At 38.8% G+C, this 20,690-nt stretch overlaps 2 protein-coding genes across 2 annotated transcripts; one reads left to right on the top strand and one right to left on the bottom strand.

The window, feature by feature from the left end:
* Window positions 1–1,500: 1,500 nt before the first annotated feature.
* Window positions 1,501–11,158, bottom strand: LOC124290522 (ATP-dependent RNA helicase DBP2-like). The gene is given in 15 exon segments (XM_046727269.1): window positions 1,501–2,239; window positions 2,242–2,375; window positions 2,920–3,156; window positions 4,954–5,013; window positions 5,135–5,196; window positions 5,452–5,562; window positions 6,262–6,434; window positions 7,359–7,519; window positions 7,628–7,769; window positions 8,187–8,252; window positions 8,503–8,636; window positions 8,850–8,946; window positions 9,059–9,302; window positions 10,774–10,960; window positions 11,062–11,158. Coding segments are annotated over 14 exon segments (2,292 nt in total). The 5' UTR covers window positions 10,929–10,960; window positions 11,062–11,158; the 3' UTR covers window positions 1,501–1,723.
* Window positions 11,159–13,197: 2,039 nt separating this feature from the next.
* Window positions 13,198–16,014, top strand: LOC124290517 (exosome complex component RRP46-like). The gene is given in 3 exon segments (XM_046727262.1): window positions 13,198–13,329; window positions 15,341–15,798; window positions 15,800–16,014. Coding segments are annotated over 3 exon segments (654 nt in total). The 5' UTR covers window positions 13,198–13,319; the 3' UTR covers window positions 15,986–16,014.
* The last annotated feature ends 4,676 nt before the right edge of the window (window positions 16,015–20,690 follow it).

Here is a 20,690-nt window from a genome sequence, read left to right as displayed (position 1 = left end):
ATATATTCAATACACATGAAAAAAGCATAATATATCTTTCAGATGACCCCTTGTGCCTGTAGGCAGCACATGCATTTCATGCCAGGGGAGTCGACGGTCCGAGATACGTAAAAGGGTATGATACCCATGGAAAAGCTTACATCAGCCATCGTATTAAATGTCTCAAAATATATAGGTAGCATGACCACCTGAAGATCGACAGGACTGGATATTATTTGTAAAATGTTATGACATGCCGTTTGTTTCCCAGTTTAATTCCCCCAAAGGATTATCGTATCTCAGCTTATATCTCTATCCCCTAGCCCAACACCAACCACAGACACCCGTCATGGATTTACTTTTGAGACGACCCCTCCTACCTGTTTCTTTTTATAGTGATAGTGAAAAGTGATGGCAGTTACATCCTTCATAGTTTCAGTATTAAAGTTATTTTTTACGTCAGCTATCGTTTATAATGAAGCTAAGTTTAATTTCAAAGTGGACATTTAAAAATTGTCCTTTGTAATATATCATCATCGCACACTAATTTGCATAAAGCAATGGCCTGTTCCAAATATGTCACTTTGGACATTTCTGCACTAATCTCTCCTCAGTAGTCCTTTTTCTACGTTTCCTATCTCCCCACCACTGGGACCGTAGTTAGGCCGAACTTTGTTCAACAGATATATCACACTTACACATTAACTACATAAATTGTAGTTCTTTCTATTTCCGACAGTACTTCAATTGCCATCTATAGTCTGATGTAAGTTTTGCCCGATGTCACGAGTAAACATGCATTTCTAGATATCCTATTACACATCCCACTGAACGCCCATTTAGGCCTATGTGGGTTATTTCAACATATGCTACTTGCAGTTGTGTAAATTTTAGGGATACAGAGTTAGTCCTATTTCCGACAGTACTTTAGAAGTTTTTCATTTGTCGAGTCCCATCTGGCTCAAACTTGAAAGCACACAAAACAATGAACCAACCCAGCCTCAAACTAAATTGGAAAATGGAAGTCCGACAGCTTGTAGCCCACATCAGGAACTTAAAACACCTCTGTAAAGTGTAACATGGCAGTTTCATGACCGAAAGCTACGATTTCACAATGCTCTTTAGAAAGAGTAATGACTGTTGCAATAAGACAATTGTAATGTTATATTTGGGATTATACTCATATCTGTAGGGATGAGAGAGTAACTTGTTCCCTAATCATTGCTCTTGTTGAAGTTTGTGTACTAATAAAGAAAAGTCCATTGTGATTGTGTAATGTAGAAAGATACCAAGCCTATGAGAGCCACGTCAGACAACCGTTCTGCAAGAGGCAACCACTTCCCCATGAAAAACAGACTGAGACAACCATGTTCTAACAGTCATTTTTGTACAGCATCTGATCAAAACACTGCACTCTCTAATCACCACAAAGAACTCTACATGTGCAATTATGATTTCTATTTGTGTGTCCTGGTATGCTGCAGTGTTAAATTAATGCACAGACGCAACTTACAAAACAGATTCAATGTACATCTTTTTTATTCATATTAGGTTTCCAAGCACATCTTAACAATGCTGAAGTACAATAGAGAACACAAAAGACAATGAAATAAAATGAGTAAAAATGAATGAACTAAAACAATGTATACTTTACATATGGATCCATTGCCACCAGAGCATTGATAATCTTCAATTACTATAAATTAAAGAAAACAGTGGACCGAGAAGACTGCTTTCGCTTTATCTAGTAACCAGGTGGGGGAGGGGGAGGGGGTGCCACAGGGCCAGATGGGGGAGGTGGTGGTGCACCAGTGGAATGCTGCATCCACTGGCTATACATAAAGGCCATGTTCTGCAAATCCTGCATTTTTCCTGGTCCTCCCTGTTGTGGCTGTTGCTGTGACTGTGGAGGTTTAGGTGCTGCTGCTGGAGCTGCAGATGGTGTTGCAGCTGCTCCTGCAGCACCAGCTCCACCATAACCATTCATATGTGGCTGCCTCGGTTGTCCATATTGAGGCTGCTGCACTACTGACTGTGGTTTGGGTGCCATTCCCCCTCTTGAAGCCCCCTGATTGAAATTGTTCTTTGGTGCCGCTCCAGCTTGGCTTTGACCTGAAAACCTGCTTTCAGTTCTTTGACTGAACCCACCCCTACTTGAACTATTTGAGTATCCTCCCCTGGACCCACTTGAACTATCTCGCGATGCCTGACCAAACCCACCCTGACTGCTACCACCTCCCATGCTGCCACCCCCGTAACTTGATCCCCATAACTTGATCCCCCATAACCTGAACCACCACGTCCTCTATCTCGACTGCCATAGCTATCATGATCTCTGTAGCTTCCACGGCTGTCACGACCACTTCTGTCATCTCTACCCTTCCACCTGCTTCGACCTGAAAAAAGATAATCCACAAATTAAGAAAATAAGCTTCAATGCATCTGCATGACAATTTTACTGTTAACAAATTTTATATGGTAAAGAATTAATAATCATATAGGAACAGCTTTAAAAAATTTAATATAGTCAGTAAAACTGACTTGAGAGAAAGCTTAGTTAATAATGAAAAAAAGTAGACTAGAAAACACAAGAGCTACAGCAAGTAACAAACAAGACAACAAAGGTAACTGCATGCGAACAAATTTATCCAGGATAAGAGCATGACCACTCTGATCAGGGATTCATTTGGGTCGAACACAAGTCCCTCCACCAAACAGTGCTGACCCACAATAAAACTGAAGTTTAGAGGTTGCAATAGCAACATTTAATGAGTGGTCATTAATTTCAAAGATCAAAAGAAAGATACTATATGGAAAACGTAGGTTGTTTTCAGGACTTTGTTGAGGGCGCAACACTGATTCAAATGAAAACAAAATGTTCCTCATACCTCTAATAATAGTAGTCCTTCCGTTGTCTACTAAATCTGTTTCTGTACTGACCTTTTCCCATGCTCCCTCGGTTTGACTCGGCCAACTGAAGTAGTTTTGGGTTGATGTTCTGGTTGGCTTCCCGGAGCACGGAGACCAGGTCGTTCACCTGCTTGCTATTGCTAGGTGTGAAGAATGTGTAGGCAGTGCCAGTGTTGTTGCTGCGGCCTGTCCGGCCAATGCGATGTACATAGTCCTCAGAGCAGGCAGGGTAGTCAAAGTTTATCACAAATTTAATGTCTTCCACATCTGTTTTGTCACAGCGTGTTTGTTAACACAGCCACAACAGGGAGAGAGAAAGTTAACACAAGGTTAGACAGGGTTCAGGGATTTCAGGGGACTGTCTGCTTTATCTGGAAGGCAAGTCTGTGTTAGTTCACTGGGGCAGAAAATGTGCACTAACTCCCAAGCACCATTGAAAGGCAAATTGTGTACTTGTCACATTATCCTACATTGACCATTCCTACTCATGAAGCAAAGAACCTTGTATTCCAGTAAAAGGTGCTGAACTATTAGGCATGAACTCATAGAAAGCATGCACTTAACATGTCTCCTTGTTCAGATTATTCCTACAAATAATTTATTAAGTTTAACATATTAATCATTCCAGATTATTACATTATGGACACTAAAGTCAAAACAGCATTTTTTGAAAAAGTAGATACTGTTTTCCAGTATGAGAGAAGCTACATGCTAAGAAGACAAAGCCAAGGGTCACAAGATTATTCCTTTAAAAGCTGTCATGTATAAATGATGCTTGGGTGAAGCATATTCCCTATTCCCCAGATTTTGTGAAGGTCTCAGGATCCTGTCAACTCAACAACACCTCAACATCACACCTTCTATACTCAATGCACACTCCCCTTTCCAATTCACTACTGTTTGCAGCTGGTGGCAATTGGGGCTATAGAGAGTACCCTAAGTCAAAGTGACACTTACCTTGTCAATATTACCTACCTTTTCCTCTGCTGCAGAGTAGATAAACACTGCAACCCTAGGGTGCCCCAACACCATTCTATAACATGACTGCTCTAGTGATTCATTCATTCATTGTCCAGGGAGCATGCATCTTCTAGATTTGGTACTTTGCTGTACCACGGATAATGCACGCCGTGACTCCACACATCGGCTCCTCCAACCTCAATCTATCCACAGTGCCTGCACCAAGCTCAGACACCAACTTAGTGTCACCTCTGAACAGATACCAACAATCCATCCAAGAGTTTCAACAGCTATTTCACCTCTCCAAACAAATTGTACCTTCTCAGATATAACATATCCAGTCAAAGGCTTATTCATTTTCCAGGCCATAGCTGATACAAGTGCAATATTCCCATAAGTTGAAGTTTGTCTAGTTTTACAAACGTTTTGAGGATTGGAGCCAGTTGTACATGTGTATGAGCAGTCAGTCAGTGCCGTGGTTCCATAGCAAAGTTCCCATTGTGATGTGATTTACGAGTACCACAGAGCAGGTCCCGACATGACTCCATGATTGCAATCAGTGAGGGAGGAGAGACAGCTTGCAGAGTCGGCATATTTCCAGGTCGCACAATGCAGACATGTGGTGTGGCTACAACAACTGACTGCTACTTGCTGACAAGTAATTTGAAAAGGCCAGAAATGGGTCTGTCTTTCTACAAATTTTGATAGCAAACAAATTATCCTAAATACAGCAAGTGAAACCAGTTGAGTTTCACAACACCACTTCCCAAGCCATACAGATTGTGCACTGCTACCGTTTGTTCAAAAGTAGCTGCTAGGTACTACAACTACTAGTTCATGTATCCTTCCTCCTCTCCCTCTCTGCTCCTCAGTGTTAGTCATGCCGGTAGTGGCCAATACCTGCTCTGTCAACACAAACTATACAATTAATGAAAATGGACATATGTGAAAGAAGCATGTATCATATCAATGGAGTTCTATTTGAAGCAGAAGAAGATGCCAAGAGAATTGCAGATTTTTCTAAATAATGGAAGAAAGCGGATTTAACTTCTCTAGTAGAAAGGTGATCTGATGTAATTTTTTCTATACGTAATGTTAACATACCTAAGCCACGGGAGGCAACGTCTGTGGCAATGAGAAGTGGTGTTTTTCCAGTTCTGAATTCTGCAATATCAATAAGATATGGATTGATTAACTGGACAAATGACAATGTGCAAACAATGAATAAAAACAGTGCCAAAAAGATTAACATTGCTACATATGTGAAATGGTCAGTTGAACTTACCATTCAGAACCCAGTCTCTCTCTTGCTGAGATTTATCTCCATGGATTGCCATGACAGGCCAACTGAAAATAAAAGTTAGGTAAACTAAATTATGGTTCTTCACAATATTACAATACAGACATGTTTTTCTCTATGAAAATATTGGGGTAGGCTTTGTAATTAGCATAAATCCATCATGAATAGTAATTCCTTGTGGACAAACACTTTTAAGCTGATTTCAAGTCTTACCTACTGGTGCAAGTACAAATTTCTCATTCATGAATTTGAGGCATTTTGATGTCAAGTTTAGATTTTTCCTCATGAAGTATTATGCTTACCCATCTCTCTTCATCCGTCGAGATAAGTCATCACATTTCCTCTTGGTCTCCATGAATATGAGAGTCTTGTTGTCCCGCTCCTGCATGATGCCTTCAAGGAGTTTCACAAGTCTGAAGGAAAGTTGTCAATTTTACACATTATGCATACACGAAAGGTTTCTCGATGACTGTCTATAGAATCTATTTCATCTCACTATACTTACAACTGGAAAGGTATCGTTTTATAAACAGTGTCATCTATTAATAAACAGACCCATATGGCTAATGAAGTAAAATTTTGAAACAGTCCCATGCCTTGCTGCCAAAACAAGTCATCAATCGTAGTTTAATGACCTTGAATTTCAATCAAAACCATGACCAGCCTACAAAGTTTCAACAAATTCAAATTAAAAAAATTGTCAGTATATTGTCACTATTCAGCCTTACTGCCTGAACAGAAGACCATAGCATGCAAAGAATTCACTTACTCATACTTCAGAGAACTGGCTCATGTCGGTACTGTATGTTAGTTATTTAGGTGATCTGAATGTATAGATTTGTGAATGTGTGAAGTTTCTTTAGTTTTGAAAGATATTTATTAACTTCACCTGAAGTCAATGACTACATATGGTCATCCAAAAGTTGAATCAATCCTATCTGATGAGACCACCTCAGATATCAAGTTTCATGTTACATTCATAACTGATCAACTTATTGTGAAACAAAGCTGAAGATGCCTTGCTGATATATGGTTGTCTTTGAGAGATGTTATTGTGACAGTGGGACCCAAATCTGATCAGATTCTGCAACATGCAAATCTTCTTAACTTACTTGTTCTCCTTCTCATATTCTTGGCACACGTCAATTATCTGCAAGATGTTGTGGTTAGCACTAAGCTGCAAAGCTCCTATATTAACTTGACAGTAGTCCTTCAGGAAGTCCTCTGCCAGCTTTCGCACTTCTTTGGGCCATGTGGCACTCCACATGAGGGTCTGTCTGTCTGGCTACAAACACAAAACCTTTCATGAGTATCACCGATGCATCCAGAAAACATATGCTACTAGGAACTTATGTCAAATATCAAGAGATCTCTCAAAAACAATATTACCTTATAATATTTCTAAAATCAACAGTACTTCAGGTAGATTATTTTATGAAATTATGCATAATTCCAAATTTACAAAACTTAAAAAGCTACAGCAAATGGGAGCTTTATCTTAATAAACACATTACTGAAACAATGGGTAAATTATAGTTTGATGGCAAAAAGATGTACACAAAGCAGTGACTTAAGATCATAGATGGTTTTAGTTTAAGATTTTACATAACAGCACTAATTGTTATTTATATAAGATTGGCTATGTTAAGTCACCAGCATGTTCATTGTGTAACGATCCACTATTGTGTAACTATAGCACATCATGTGCTTTGTAATTGTCAATATGCAATAGATATTTGGACAAAATTTACTGGATGGATTGAAGGATACATGGAAAGTAAAATTCATTTAAGGGAAGAACTTTTATTATTTGGATCTAAAGGTAAACATAATAATCCTCTTAATGTGGTGATAATAATCAAACACATGTTGTATAAATGCAGTAAGAAAGCAGTGATACCCAATATCATATGGTTTCAAAAAGAAGTTAACATATGAAATTTCAAAATTTGTGTTTTCTAATTGTAACTATGCAAGTTTTCATTCTTTCTGGTCATCCTTCCATTTACCTTTTAGAAATGCTATAACTGACTGACTGTATATGTACTTTGTATGTATGTGTACTATATATAAAAGGTAATGTACATACCATGTATTTACATCAACACTATTCACTGTACACTTAAAATACTTTCAATTGGAGAACAAAGCTGTTGTAATGGAAATTGTAACACAAACATGAACAAATAAATAAATGAAGATTACTTACTCGAACTTGTTCAATGATTTTTCTGATCTGTGGCTCAAAGCCCATGTCCAACATTCTGTCTGCTTCATCAAGGACCATGTATGTTGTTCGTCTCAGGTTAGTCTTTCCAGCTTCAAGGAAGTCAATCAATCTTCCAGGAGTTGCTATGCAGATTTCAGCTCCTAAAAATAGAAATATCGTGTATTTGTCTTTGTGAATTCCAAATGATTTTCTGAAATATGGTTTGCAATATTAAATTCCATTGTAACTGGTCCATGTGTAGTTCTTACCTCTTTCTAGATCTCTGATCTGTGGTCCCTTTGGAGCGCCACCATACACACAGCAGTTGCGAACCTTGGATGCATGGCCAAATTCATTGGCTACTTCTTGAACCTGCTGGGCTAACTCTCTTGTTGGAACCAGCACCAAACACTAAATTAAAAGAAGACATCAGTAACAATATAAAAGTTCTAACAAAATACAGCCGCAAGAGACAAGTTTAGGACAGGGTGGAAATAACTTTAAAATTTCTAGTGTACTCCGGTACAGTGGCACATGTAAAATCATTAGCCCTCCACAATACGATTTCTTGGTTTTTTTTTTAAAATAAACATAATTAAAGTTGGAAAGCCAACTGGACACTGGTACAGTGTGATATACAAATTTGCTTGCACAACACTGGACACGGACAATGGGTTATCTCCACCCTTGTAGGAGTTGTAGACCCTTTATCTGTTGCAATAAATGTAAAGTAGTTGTAACTGAATTTAATTCAAGAGGCATGCACTTGCTGTTCAGATTTGTTTTATGTGACTTGTTTGATTCTGATGCTAATGAAGCTTAACTTACAATTGGTCCATCCCCAGGTTCGAGGTAGGGTTGATTTGTAATGTGGATGATAGCTGGCAGGATAAACTGCAAAAGAAAAATTCAATCAAAATCAACCAAATTTAGTGGGAAAAAATTTCAACCTTGGACAAACATGGCAATGGGGATTGGCACAAGTTTAAGACCATAATTAATGGGGTGGGTGGGGGGAAAGCAGCATATAGCAATGCACTTATAATTTGCTAAGTATATATAATATTAATTATACTGAAACAGTTTTCAGATTCTTTTCTTTTAGTGTTTAATAATCAGTAAAGAAATATACGAGTCAGCCTACCCCTAGTGTCTTGCCGGATCCTGTCTGTGCAATTCCAACACAATCTCTGCCCGAAAGAGCGACTGGCCAACCCATACTCTGAATTGGGGTTGGTTTTTGCCAGTTGTTCCTTCTGATTTGGTGCATAACATAGTCTGTAAAGAAAATATTTAGCAATTGTTATTGGACATCATACATTTGAACACTTAATTTGTTATTTTTCTATATGTTATAAGATTCCAAGATAGACAATCTAAGTGTTTCTTGATCGAGTAACAGAATCAGTGTTTTGTTTAATATCATCACCACAGTTGAACATTTGTAGAAATTTGCCAAATGGTAACTTTTGAAACCATCTAAATACCAACCTGGAATGTTTGCCTCATCAAAAGCAAGGATTGCCTTTGGTACATCTCGTCCCCTAATAGTGATCTGATTCTCATTGTAGAAAGCCTGTAGTTCTTCCTATAAAAAAAGATTCAGCATTGAAATCTAAAAGTATTATGTATCATATTCACACAGTCTTGGTCTCTGAATTACTGTTTGACATGGTATTAGCAAGTTGAAAATTACTCACAGGTGATCGATTCACTACATTTGGATGTTCCCTGTAGAAATTCTTTTCAATCTTGGGGAGCCTTTCCATATCCCATCTGGGTTTCCTCAGTCTTTCACCAGGTTGGATACCTTTGAGGGATGGCCTGCTACCACCTCGACCCATACCACCACCAGATCCATATCTGTCAAAACTTCCACCACCTCGACCACTATCTCTACCTCCAAAACGAGATCCGCCTCCTCGATCAGATCTGCCACCAAACCTAAGACAATTTAAACAACAGTCAGGCATTTTCTATGATGAACATAGAAAATATATACTTCACATAAAATATGAATGTGCCACATGGGGTTGTGTTACTTGTTTAGAGCAGAGATATCACCCCCAAGTTGGTGCAATTAGGAATCAGATCCTTAAGATAGAAAAAAATTGGAATATTCCCAACTTATTTCGGATCCCTATAAATTGTTGCACTCAGAACGAAATTTTTCAATGCTATTACACAGATATTTACACAACTGAAACTGGTTTGCAGTACTCAACAGTAATGTTTGTGAATGTTAAGTGAATAAAATAAACAGTGCATGTTTTATCAGACAGACTATTCACCTTCCGGAATATTTTCTATGCGTAAACAATCTGAGAACTTCTGTAAAGTGTTGTATTTATTTATCATTATCTATAGTCAAAGATGATCCTAACCCTCCAGTTAGTAAGACTATATCTTTGTTACATTTTGAAAAAAATCAGAATGAACTTTGCTTTGTCAGAATGGCTGAATCGATGTGCATTTTCTGGGATGATTCCGATAAATTTGGGAGGGTTGGCATCTCAGAGTGATCTCAAACCTGACACGAGTAGTGCATGTAACCAGCACTGCTAAGTCATCAACAGTTGTGCTCAGCATTTATTTTCTCTGGGAAACCCTAAACCTGACAAAATTTGACGGATTTCCTATTGTACAATGAAATCATTTAGAGATTTCACCTATACACAAGCTCAATTGTAAACGGAAGTTTCATTGGAAAGGTGTCCAATCCTAAGAATCACGAAGGGATGCGTTTTATTTGAATCTCCCCCCTAATCATAGGGGCTGAAGAGGCACTGAGGATTTTGGGATATGAAGCCAGAACATTTAGCAAATTATGCCTAGCTATTTTAAATGTTGCAATTTTGTGTTTTAATCCGAAAGTTTATTTTCACTACCGTAGAGAAATAAAGCATTCAGGAGTTGCCTCAAAACAAACGTCGTATGGTTGGGCCAAAGTTCACCAGACCATATCGATTCTGCCCGATTTCTTCAGGTTACAGGTGATAAAAATGTAACATTACACGTTTGAAATTTGAAAATGCATCGTATTTCTGTAATCGTCATTTCGAGCGACGCGAAAACGCGACAAAGGGTTACACTTTTGTGGTACTCTTGAGACGCAGAAGCCATTTCGAAACATACGCCATGTTGGATTGATCCGTCTCTAAAGTGGGTCTTCTCGCACAAAACTGTGAATTAGTTTGTCCATTGAAAGAATACAGAAATTAGATTGTGATCTAAAGCCTTTTAAGAAAGACGCGATTCTTCATTTTTTTATAAGTTCCGAGGGTCAGTTCTAAATCTATCATCATGGCGTAGCTGACAAAGCAAATTCAAGAGACCCATCCCTGTCAATTTTTCAAATTGCTGTTCATTTATAGAATAAAATCACAATCTATTTAAAAAAACATGTAAAACTCACCCTTTCCTGTCTGATCTACCCGATGAGTCGAACATTCTATCTCTGTATGACATGTCCGTTGAGAATGAGTGACCTACTAGGGCTGTGGCAGGTTTTCTTAATGACTGGGCTCTCGCAAGATGGCGAAGTAGTGAGCCGGTCAACACTGACGTCATAAGTGTATTCTTGCGCGCTCGTCTGCTAACAACTGAAACGCAATTTCAACAGGTCGAGTAATGGATTGTTAGCTTCAATTTTTAAAACAAAGGAAATTCGTACACGGCGCCGTTAATTAGTGCCGAAGCGTACCTTGATTCTATGACACACAATCACGCACAGCTATATTGTACATATCTAGATCTCTCCACACGTGCTCACCAGTCGCAATGACAACAGTTTATCACAAAAGCAAACTCGGAAAGGCGAGGAAAATATAGATGCGTTCACGGATAAATTGTATTCTGTGTAAGAACATCAAATGTTTTCAAAAAGTAAACGAATCAAGTAGTAAGACGTCCTCACAAAAAGACACAATGTGGTCTTTGACAGCTCATTACAGGATATGTGTATTATACATTTATAAATGTATGCATTTATGTATGTATATATCTACAATCATTCCTTCATAAATTTCCAATATTTTCCGCACACGTCATAATGTAATGAAATTTATTGAGGAGAAGGACTCGTCAGTGAAACTGCTGCCTGATCCATATAGCTGTTCGTTATGCAATATATTTTAATCAGGGTGTTATGTTTACGAACTTTGTATTGGAAATACTGTTCATACATTTCATATGATTTCTGTCCTGTGAATAGTTTCGAAACTATCTTCATGTCGTGCAGTGCATTTTTCGTTTGTCTAAACGAACTTGAAATAATATCTTCACATGAAGGAAAGACACATGAAGGTAAGGAAGAAATCTGTTCCTACATTACACATCTGGGATATTATATTGTAATGGTATATGACAATAGAGGCAGGATACCAGTATTTCTCCGTGTTCCTCTCAAAGACACGATGGGTCCATGTTTGTGATGATGGTGACGTTCTCCTATTCAAAACAGTAAGAGGTGGCTAAGGGGATCGGGTGGTCAGGCTCGCTTAGTTAACATAATTACTGAGATTCTCATTCGGCTGATACTCTTGGAACCCACTGTTCAGCTTCATTTAAAGCTTATTTACGTCAACAGCGTGCATAGAAGTGTATACATAAATGATAACTTTGATATAGTAAGTCCCCGATGTTCAGTATTTAGATATCCCCACGAAATGTGTATTTAATTTTATTTTATGTGTCCTGTGAATATTCAGACAGACATCTGAAATTGGACCCAATGTCCCTGTTATCATTCGTGAACACTGATTCATTATTGGTGATCAGGATTCATATACATATAATAGATATCAGGTTAATGTTGTCCGGACACTCCATATGTAACTTGTATACTTGTGCAGTCTTGAAGAATCGTTTCTTGATTTAAAACACTGTTGAGTTAACTATAGTTTTAGTTTCAAAGCAAACAGTCACTGGTATATACAAAAACTCTCATTCAATTCAAGCTGGTTTGTCTCACATTCACTGAACCATATTTTTCTCTTTCGCCTAGCCCATTCTGAAATGCCAAAGTCTTAAATGAAGTAAGTCTAGATGTTCTGAATCTCCCACCTCACTGGGCTCCATTTCAATTTCAATTCAGTATTTTGTTCACATCAAATTATATATTTCAGAGTCAGTGCGTTATTTTACCTTAAGGATATTGAATTTGATTTGGACGTGTCAAAGATCAGCATCATTTTCATTTTCGGAGTGTTTTTATTACAAGTATGTACAAATTCGAAATGTTTGAAACATTACCACGCTAGGATAAGTACATGACACATTCAAAGAGCGTGTTATTCGTTTAAATAAATAAAACGCAATAAAATATATATATTTCGTTTGTATGTAGATACCACTTTTTGTTCTTCCTAGGCCTCCGGTCACGTGGTGGATTCGGCTGATTGAACATGTGCGTCCGCAGGGAAAGAAAATAACACCTTTGAAATGGTTAAAAGATCTATATTTGACATACTTTTTTACCAATCTTATTAAATATTGTGACAATTACATACTTATAGATAATTTTTATACAGCAACATACGCTCAAGGAGATCGTATGTGATATTTATGTAATGATGAATCACGTGCGTGAGGAATGTCTGCGAACTCCGTGCACAGTATGTCCTTGTTTTGAGGAATTGTACGAGGATGCGCTCTCGAAGAAGCAGTGTACGAAGTTTAAGAAGGAAGCATGGCTTGATTCAACAAACGTCTTTGGCGGAAGTCATTTCGAGAAAGTATGCTGGAAAATTTATATAATGTTGAAAAAATGAAAGTCGCTGAGACCAAATATATGAGCTAATTTTGAATGTATGAGTATATCACACAATGGAGCCACGCCTATTATCAACAAAGGAAAACCACGTGGTTCTCATTCTGTTCGAACTTACCGAGTTGAAAGGATTACAATATTCGTCAATACGACAAAGGCTAATATCTAATGTACATGTGTGTTAACTATGAATGCAGGAAGGTAAACAGATGTTTACTAGGATAACACATTTTCTTTGCTTCCCCTGTTTATATTTTTGTTTAAAGTGGATCAGAAAGCGAATCACACCAGTTGCCAACACCCAATGTTTGTCTATGTTACCATCAATACAGCATCGACTGAAAGAAAAGAAGCCTCTTTGTGTGTTAACAATGAAGTTCGAGGCCTAGAATAATCCCCAGGTCAAATGCAGAACCTCATTAGCTTTTTATTACTATTTTTTCACTTTCCTTTCGTACATTTATCTAATTAGTTCAGTGAGGAATTACATTGCACAATTCTAATTACAAGGCAGTGGTGGGTGGCATGTTGTTTCAAGGATGACAGGCCTTGATGTCTGATCTTAATCCTTATAATCTCTTTATGGATAATCCTTTACCTGTTGTTGCATAGCTTCTCTGGCACCTTCAGACAGAAAATTGTGATCAGTGTTAGACATTAAAGTCTAGAGGTCCTGATCATAAACCAAAGGATAAAAGTGGGAACAAATAAAGGGACCCAAAATTGAAAGATTAAAGCAGGAAACCGTAAAGACTTTAGGACCCCCTTAAATATGAGTTTAAATTAACATTTGCATATCCTATGCTGCTGAAATATTTTTACATGGATATGAAGTTTTGTAATTATTCCAAGAAGCATTCCTAAAATGAACTTTGTTTTCTTTTCGTGATGGTTCAATGAACTTTGTTTTCTTTGATGCTTCAGACATATGAATAGTTAAGTAAACTAAGGTAAAGTTGTCATATCTCCAAAGTTAAAAGATGTATGTGTTAATCATTACAAACTAGTAATACGAATTTGAAGTTTACGAACAACCCCTCAAACACAATTATAATAGATAGAGTAAGAATATACTCCAGATGCACTCTTCTACAACAAACTGTCATCTCTCATTCCTACATATTCTACTCCACTTTACATATATTTCCATGATGCACAAACATGATTATTGTGTCAGTTGTATGTTTAAACAGAATGATTATCTCAATGCTAAGTTGATTAGTACATTTCTCTTCCTTTTGCTTAACAAGCAAGTTATCAGCTGATTGAATACTTTCACTGTTGAGTGTCATGGTTTAAAGAAATTCAAAGAATTATCTCTCCAAAGTATAATATTTAGAGATGGCTAAAAAGATTGATAATCAGAAATATTATCAATGGTAAGGATTGATAAGAAAATTGTGTCATTAATGTTAGCATACATTAAATATTGTCATAAATGAAGTTTTAATTTACATAAACAATATACAAAGTTACATGTTTATTCATGTGTTGCATCTAAAATATGTTCAGAATACAATTTTTGCTAGTAATCCAGCAATTAATGCATCAGTGTGTTACCAAATATGTTGATTTTTGTTTCCAGACTTTTGCATTTCTTTCAGTTTATTCTCAAATATTTATCAATAAGTGATTAATGTTTAGCTAATGATTATTGATCACTGTGATCAGTATTGATAGCAAGCCCTCATAACATTCAAACAGCAGATTTGAACAAAGTTTGATTGTCACCCTGGTCTGAAAGATATTTCCTGGTATCGAGACAACTAACCTTCCTATCTCCCATTCCGCACACACCCTCAGCTAGATTCCTGCTTCCTGTTTCCTTATCATAAGCTTGGTGCAACATGACTTTTGCAACTCTAATGCATTGTATACACCTTTTAGTTGGTGTTAGCTGAAAGACGAGTGAACGAACTTGGTGGAGTGTTTGATGTTCAGTTGTCCATCCATGTATTACACATATCTCTGAAAATACAAAGCTTATGAAGCTTAAATTTCAAGTATATGATCCAGCTATGGTGTCTCCAAACCATGCTCACAGAATTATGATCCATAAGATCATGATACATGAACATTGTAAATTTTTGGCGTAAATTGGCTACTTTAGTATTCAACAAGAATTTTTAAATGTTCTGTTTTTGATTTGATGCTACATTAATCGAATGTTTTGTGTGTTTAAGATAATATAATCTAAAATGTTGGTTTGCAGGTTCAATTATGACAGACCTGCGGCCTATGACCAGTGACCTAGGAGTACTGACTCGACCGGATGGAACTGTGACCTTCACCCAAGGTGACACAGGAATCCTTGCAGCAGTATATGGCCCTGGAGAAGTGAAAATTGCTCGGGAAATCCTTGACCGAGCCACAGTGGAAGTCATCTACAAACCCAAGTCAGGGTTGCCTGGATGTTCTGAAAGACTGCATGAACGATACATTCGAAATACAGTAGAGACAGCCATATTAGCTTCCCTTCACCCGAGGTCATGTATATCAGTGACGGTACAAGAGCTGCAGAACTCGGGCTCCCTACTCGCGTGTTCTGTGAACGCAGCTTGTTTAGCATTGTTAGATGCGTGTGTGAACATGAAGTACCTGATAGCTGGGGTACATGTGATCATAGATGGAGATGGCAACACAATACTCGACCCGGACGTCAAGCAGGAGGGGGGAGAAAGTGGCAGGTGTGACATTTGTGTTGGAGAACCAGAACCACAGTGTTGTCACCATGTCCAGTAGGGGCAGTCTGACCACGGAACAGTTCCATAGGTGTCTTCTCCATGCCCAAGCGGCTGCAAAACAAATCTTCTCATTCTACAGGATTGCTGTTGAAAAGAAAATGTCAAAACCTTGATTGTTTTTAATAAAATGTTTTTTTAATAATTTATTTCTTTCTTTTTGTAATGGTATGGATGTACATTGATATCTTTTTGCAAGAGGATAAAATTCTTTGGAATTATGATATATTGATGGATTGGTTCCAAGAAGTCATGATATGGTAGTGATATCCCAATACATTATCACTTCATCCCATTAATGGTTTCACAACAGAGGACAACGAAAGCAAATGCCATTTTTTCAAAAACATTTTTTTGATGTTCTTTGTTCATATGGAATACCACCATTATATCAGATATATAATGGTCTTCATTTGAAAAACAGGGCCAGTGGGATAGCCTAGTGGTTAAAGCGTTCGCTTGTCATGCCAAAGGCCAGGGTTTGATTCCCCACATGGGTACAATGTGTGAAGCTTGTTTCTGGTGTCCCCCACCGTGCTGGAATATAGCTAAAAGCGATGTGAAACCCAACTCACTCACTCATTTGAAAAACTAATAATGTGTTTTTTGATTCACTGGATGTGAAGATAATTACAACAATTTGTGATGTCACAGATTTCACAGTAAGTTTAATGTGACAAAGGTATCTTGGGAGCTTCAATTTGCTTGGAGCGACAAACTCTGATAGAGGGTTTGATTTCAGGCTCATGCTGATTACATTCTTGGTTTATCTGCACAGTACTCTTGCAGCTGGCTTTCATCATAGTTGCACAGTCAAACACCAGCATCACTTGGGTTTTCCGCTTACATGAAGTTGACACACTGACATGAATGAAATACTGTTCAAATCAAGGTTGAACTTGACTCCGTTGCAATAACCAAAAGAGGGTCAGGTTGTTTTCATGTTCACTTGCTGATCCGGTTACGACTAGTTGGCATGAGTGCCTGTGTTATGATATTTAATTTGATTTTTTTTAAAATTGGTGTAAATAAAATTCCATACTGATTGTTATGTCTCTTAAATGCATTCATTTGCCACCATGTGTTGTTGAGGCAGTGATGTGTCTGTCATAACTTTGTGTTATGACGGGCGGTGGGGGTAGCCTAGTGGTTAAAGCGTTCACTCGTCACACCAAAGACCGGGTTTGATTCCCCACATGGGTACAGTGTGTGAAGCCCATTTCTGGTGTCCCCCACCATGATGATACTCGAATATTGCTAAAAGTGGTGTAAAACCATACTTACTCACTCACTCTTGTTATGACTAACCTTCTCACTCACTCGTGTTATGACTAACCTTGGACATGTGTACAGTGTACCTCACTTACCCACAAAAAGGTTGCACTTTACCCCCAAAATACTTTTTGGTATCAATTGGTTAGTGCCAGACTCTTGACTGAGGACACTGATCTGTAAAAAAAATCTCATGTACGAACAAGTAACAACAATAGGAGTATTTGCAATGTTGTCACCAATAACCTCGAATTGCCATCTCTGCTGTAATATAATTTTCACAACCTGTCCTCAAACAAAACAATGAAAAAAACATATATGAATAGCTGGAGTTTTGTTGTGGAAATTTAGGCAAATAACTGCACCTGAACACTTGCTGAGTATATTGTGTAAACAAACAAACATGTGACTTGTGTCCAGTATGAAGACCTCAAATGTCAAAGGCCAATGTCTAGAACTGTGTACCTCATGTGTCCGCCACTAGCGCCATTGCTTGGACGCTGCTACCCATGGACGACAGGAGAGCACTAAACTGATCACATGTTGGGGAAACGTATCCTTCCTGGCTGTCATGCTGACTCTTGCAGCGTTTGGACTTAAGGGAAATGATGTACATGGCAATGCAACTTGTTCCATTGGTGTTCTTTCGGGTTGAAGTCTGGCTCTAAAGAGGTCGACGGGAGGTCCTGAACATACTAATGTAATAAGGTATCTGGACATTATTTGATGTTATATCATTTTTAATGCAAAAAAGATAATAACATTATTTGTGGTGTTTAATTGTTGACAGGATAATATCGAAATTTGTATGATTTGACACACTAAGCATCGTGACACGCCCTTGAAGAGATGTGGTATCAAAAGTCAGTTCACAAATTCAGTATCGTGTGGGTGTATCTGACGTTTGCGTTAGTGCAGGCTTGACAACAACGACGCATAGACGACACTAAGCGATTGAAGAAAGCTTGAGGAAAGTTGTTCCATGTCTGAACCAACGCTTGTCCCAATTCAAGTCAATGGTTGATTCTGGGCTTGACGTAAACGTCTCTCCATTTCATCCAAAGCGTGCACGATAGGGGACAAGTCCGATGAAACAGGCGGCCAGAGGAGTACCGGAAGGCTTTGCTGTTTCAGGAAATCTGTCACAACACGAGCGACATGTGGATGGGCATTATCTTGCTGAAGCGTGAATTTACGTCTCTGTCCCTGAATGAACGGCTGCATATGAGTCCCAATGATCTCATCCCTGTATCGCAGATTGTCATTGACAATGACAGGTTGTGTCCGACCATGAGATGTGATGATTCCCCATACCATAACGCTTTCACCACCAAACTGTCGACGTTGAACAACGCACACGTCAGCATAAAGTTCACCTCGCCGTCTGTACACCCCTACCGTACCATCTGAGCTGTCCAGATGACATCTCGACTCGTCAGTGAACAGAACACCATCCCAATCTTGTCTCCTGTACCGTGGATGCTGTCAGCACCTGGCAAGGCGTGCCAGTCGTGGACGTTGGAGCAAAACTGGACGTATATTGCAGGGCGTCAGGGCCAGATGTTGTGCTCCATCACTCGGTTCCGTACAGTCCTGGAACTGATTGGCCGTGAGCCAGGAATGGTCCGAGCAGTCAAACTGGTAGTTTGGAATCGATTCCTTAGATGTGTCAGCCGAATGTGGTTGTCTTGCTGACGTGACATCACGCGTGGACGGCCGGTCGAGGCAAATCTCTCGTGTTTCTATTATTTGAAAACGTTTCCATGGAGATGAGATCGTGTTTGATGGACACGAAAATGTCTGTCCACCTCATATTGGGCCAGACCAGTCTCCAGCATACCCACGGCGCGGAGACGCTGCATGGTTTTCTGTGAGCCGTGACATGACGTACACATAGTTTATGTTGAAATTAACGTGTTTTCCACAATATTCAGAGGCAAGAGAATAATCAACCATTCTTTAAATTTCAATATCAGGCGTGTGAACTTCAGGTGTCAACAAGCATCATAAGCTAATTGTGCACAAAGTTTACGTGCCTTGCGCATGTAAAGTTCTTTGCTACACGTATATTTATGGTAAGTTTTCTAACTGTTCAAAGAACTTGTGTTTTATGCAATTTTATGTCATGCACAGTTACTTTTTCCCGTTAGTATACTTGTTCCGCAGGAATGCTGCTGCATGATGTACGTAGATGCTCTCGTTTAATCTGGTGTATGTTTTACGCCGCTTTTAGTAGTATTTTCAGGAATATCACCGCAGGGGGACACCAGATACGGGCTTCACACATTATAGTGTGGAATCGAACTCGGGTCTTCGGACGAGCGAACGATTTAGCAACTAGGCGGCTCCACTGTCGAAGCCTGACGAAGATGACTACGCGCTCAGTATAGAAACGTATTTTTTGGATGTTGGCATTAGGATGAAACAAGGCCTCCTGTCCAGTCTATGCCCTACTGATCACACACTGCCTGACACCAAGGACATTCCAACACGATACATCCAAACACAGATTATCAGGCACCTCATGCACATTGCAATGTATGCCTCTGTCCGTTCATCAGATGAAACTGTGCTATAGGGGACAACCAATCATTGTGTACCGGGATGTTTCGAACTATTTGTTGGATAATTTATTTTAGCACACTAAATGCGTATTATTGTGAGTGAGTGAGTGCGTGATATTTTTCAACATATCACCTGGCTTGACCATCATATCATCTTACAACCAGAATAGATGCTTGCGATGTATTCAAACCTGGAATCCCCAGATAGTGTCACAGCCGGTACAGTGAGTAAGTGAGTTTAGTTTTACGCAGCAATCAGCAGTATTCCAGCTGCGGTCTGTAAATGATCGAGTCTGGACCAGACAATACAGTGATCAACAGCATGAGCATCGATCTGCGCAATTGGGATACAATGAGATGTGTCAACCAAGTCAGAGAGCCTGACCCTCCGTTCCCGTTAGTCGTCTCTTACAAGCCTGGGTTACTGAAAATCAGTTCTAACCTGAATCTTCGCGGGTGTGTACTTTTGAAGTCACCCATCCCCCACTTCAATAAACCGCCTCAAGCTCCAAGCTCAGGCACCGCCGCCATATAGCTGGAATATTGCTGTGTGCGGCGTAAAACTAAACTCACTCACTCACTTCATTAGGGTTGCACACTTCAAGGCCTACACAGGCAGGTATTCAAAAAGTCAGAGCAGATTTCAAGATTTGCCTTTCACAATTATTTCCTTCTCTATTCCCTATTATTGTGTACTAACTTGATGTATTTATATCCTGATTATTTTAAACAATAGTTTCATGATTATCACTTGCAATGTTATATGTGGCTGCTTTATGAAAGAAAAACTGGAGAACTGCATATGATGCAAAACAAATTTCCCTTGGGGATAATAAAGAAATTATCTTATCTTATCTCTTTTTCTCTGCGAGTGGTAAAACTGATTGCGCGAAACAAAATCTGACGTCAATCTTCTTTCCGTTGCGCGTCAGTGACGTCATGTTTTGACAATGCTCACGCAGTATCACTCATTCTCGCAACTGAG

Source organism: Haliotis rubra, unplaced genomic scaffold (genome assembly GCF_003918875.1).
Source record: "Haliotis rubra isolate DU_JTF1 unplaced genomic scaffold, ASM391887v1 Scf468, whole genome shotgun sequence".
Lineage (NCBI taxonomy): Eukaryota > Metazoa > Mollusca > Gastropoda > Lepetellida > Haliotidae > Haliotis > Haliotis rubra.
The sequence above is the reverse complement of the archived record's forward strand: the minus strand, read 5'-3'. Positions and strand labels throughout refer to the sequence as shown.